The 1,632-nt window shown below is 56.7% G+C and overlaps 1 protein-coding gene across 1 annotated transcript in view; it reads left to right on the top strand.

The window, feature by feature from the left end:
• The first annotated feature begins 491 nt into the window (after positions 1–491).
• Positions 492–1,632, top strand: part of LOC108309135 (ankyrin repeat domain-containing protein 30A-like) — a 13,088-nt gene continuing 11,947 nt past the window's right edge. The window contains exon 1 of the mRNA XM_017535316.2: positions 492–714. Coding sequence (XP_017390805.2) covers positions 494–714 — 221 coding nt within the window. The 5' untranslated portion in view covers positions 492–493. The remainder of the gene's footprint in view (positions 715–1,632) is intronic.

Below are 1,632 nucleotides of genomic sequence, written 5' to 3'. Positions count from 1 at the left end.
CCGAGGCTGCAGGGTGCCCAGCGCCGGGGCCCAGCTCCTGGATCGCGGGTCGAGGAGGGGCCAGGGGCGGCTCTGTGAAGCGCGCTGTGTGGCAGGGCGTCCCCCACGTTCCGCTCCAGGGAGCCTCACCAGCACCAGCACCGCAGCGCCTCAGCGGCAGGCGCCACCTGCACGCGGTGCCCTTCGGAGCGGCCAGGGCGGTTTCCCGCCTCGCGCGTCTCCTCAGCCCGCGGCGCTGCGCATGCGCTGCTGCCTAACGGCTCTGCTCCTTGACAGGACGGACTGTCCAAGGCCTTGGCCACACCGCGATTTTAACTGGTGTTGGGTTTGGTGCGGGGACTGGAGAAGGGCGAGGGCGAGCGGCTGGGGCTGGGGAAGGGCGAGCGGCTGGGGCTGGGGAAGGGCGAGCGGCTGGGGCTGGGGAAGGGCGAGCGGCTGGGGCTGGGGAAGGGCGAGCGGGAGGCCGGGCTCTCACCAGCGGGCGGCCGCAGCCATGGAGGGGCTCCCGGCAGCCGCCGTCGGGGGCGTGTTGGACCCGCCGCGTCCGAGCCCCTTCAGTCAGCTGGTCTACACCAGCAACGACTCTTATGCGATCCACCATGGGGATCTCAAGAAGATCCACAAAGCTGCCTGGCAAGGCCAAGACCGGAAGCTGCAGAAGATGATGAAGAAGAAGAAGACAATGGACCTGAACATAAGAGACGCGAAGAAGAGGTACTAGGCCCTGCCTGAGCCCGAGCTGCAGGAGGAGGTGGCGGCTGTGGGAGGATCGCCCCTTCGGAGTGCGGGGCTGGGGGCCTGGGGACCAGGGGAGCAGCTGGAGGAGTGGGGGACGGCGGTCCTGGGCCCTGGGGTCTGGGCCTTCGTCCTGGGCAGGGGTCCCCCAGGCCGGGGATGAGGGCGCCCTGCAGGGCGGAGGGCCCAGGCCACCTTAAAATCAGCCCCAAACTTTAGCTGCTTTCCCTTCACTCCCACTTCCCATCACAGAGCTCTGTCTAGAGAGTTTTAAAGTGTTTTAACTCACAAAATTAAGTACACACAGTGTTTTACTTTTAACGTACAGGTTTTAAAAGATAATGTTAGATACCTTACGGAAGAGTGCATAATGAAATAATTCCGATAATATATGAACTTCTTGGCAAAAAATTCTTTGGATAAAGTCCAATATCCATTTTGATATCAATAAATGTCTATGTAAAGATGTTCTTTGCTGAGGGACCTTAGAAGGAAACTTTGAGGTGGGAAGATGATTTCTGTTTTTCTCAAGGTGTGAGATTTTCATCACTTTTACACAAAACAAAGTTATCAATGTTTTGACATTTTTTAAATTGCACATGCTGTCTTTTACTATTGTGATGACATTTTAAAAACTTGTAATGGAGTAGAAAATCTTGCCCCTCTAGAAATGAAAATGTGCTATAAATTTGCACAAAATGGGCCGGGCGTGGTGGCTCATGCCTGTAATCCCAGCACTTTGGGTTGCTGAGGCAGGTGTATTATCTGAGGCCTGAAGATCAAGATCAGCCTGGCCCATATGGTGAAACCCTGCCTCTCCAAAACTAGAAAAATTAGACGGGCATGATGTCAGGTGCCTGTAACCCCAGCCACTCTGGAGGCTGAAGCAGGAGAATC

This window comes from Cebus imitator, unplaced genomic scaffold (assembly GCF_001604975.1).
Source record: "Cebus imitator isolate Cc_AM_T3 unplaced genomic scaffold, Cebus_imitator-1.0 Scaffold92, whole genome shotgun sequence".
NCBI lineage: Eukaryota > Metazoa > Chordata > Mammalia > Primates > Cebidae > Cebus > Cebus imitator.
Note: the sequence above shows the minus strand (reverse complement) of the source record. Positions and strands in the feature narration are given on the sequence as shown.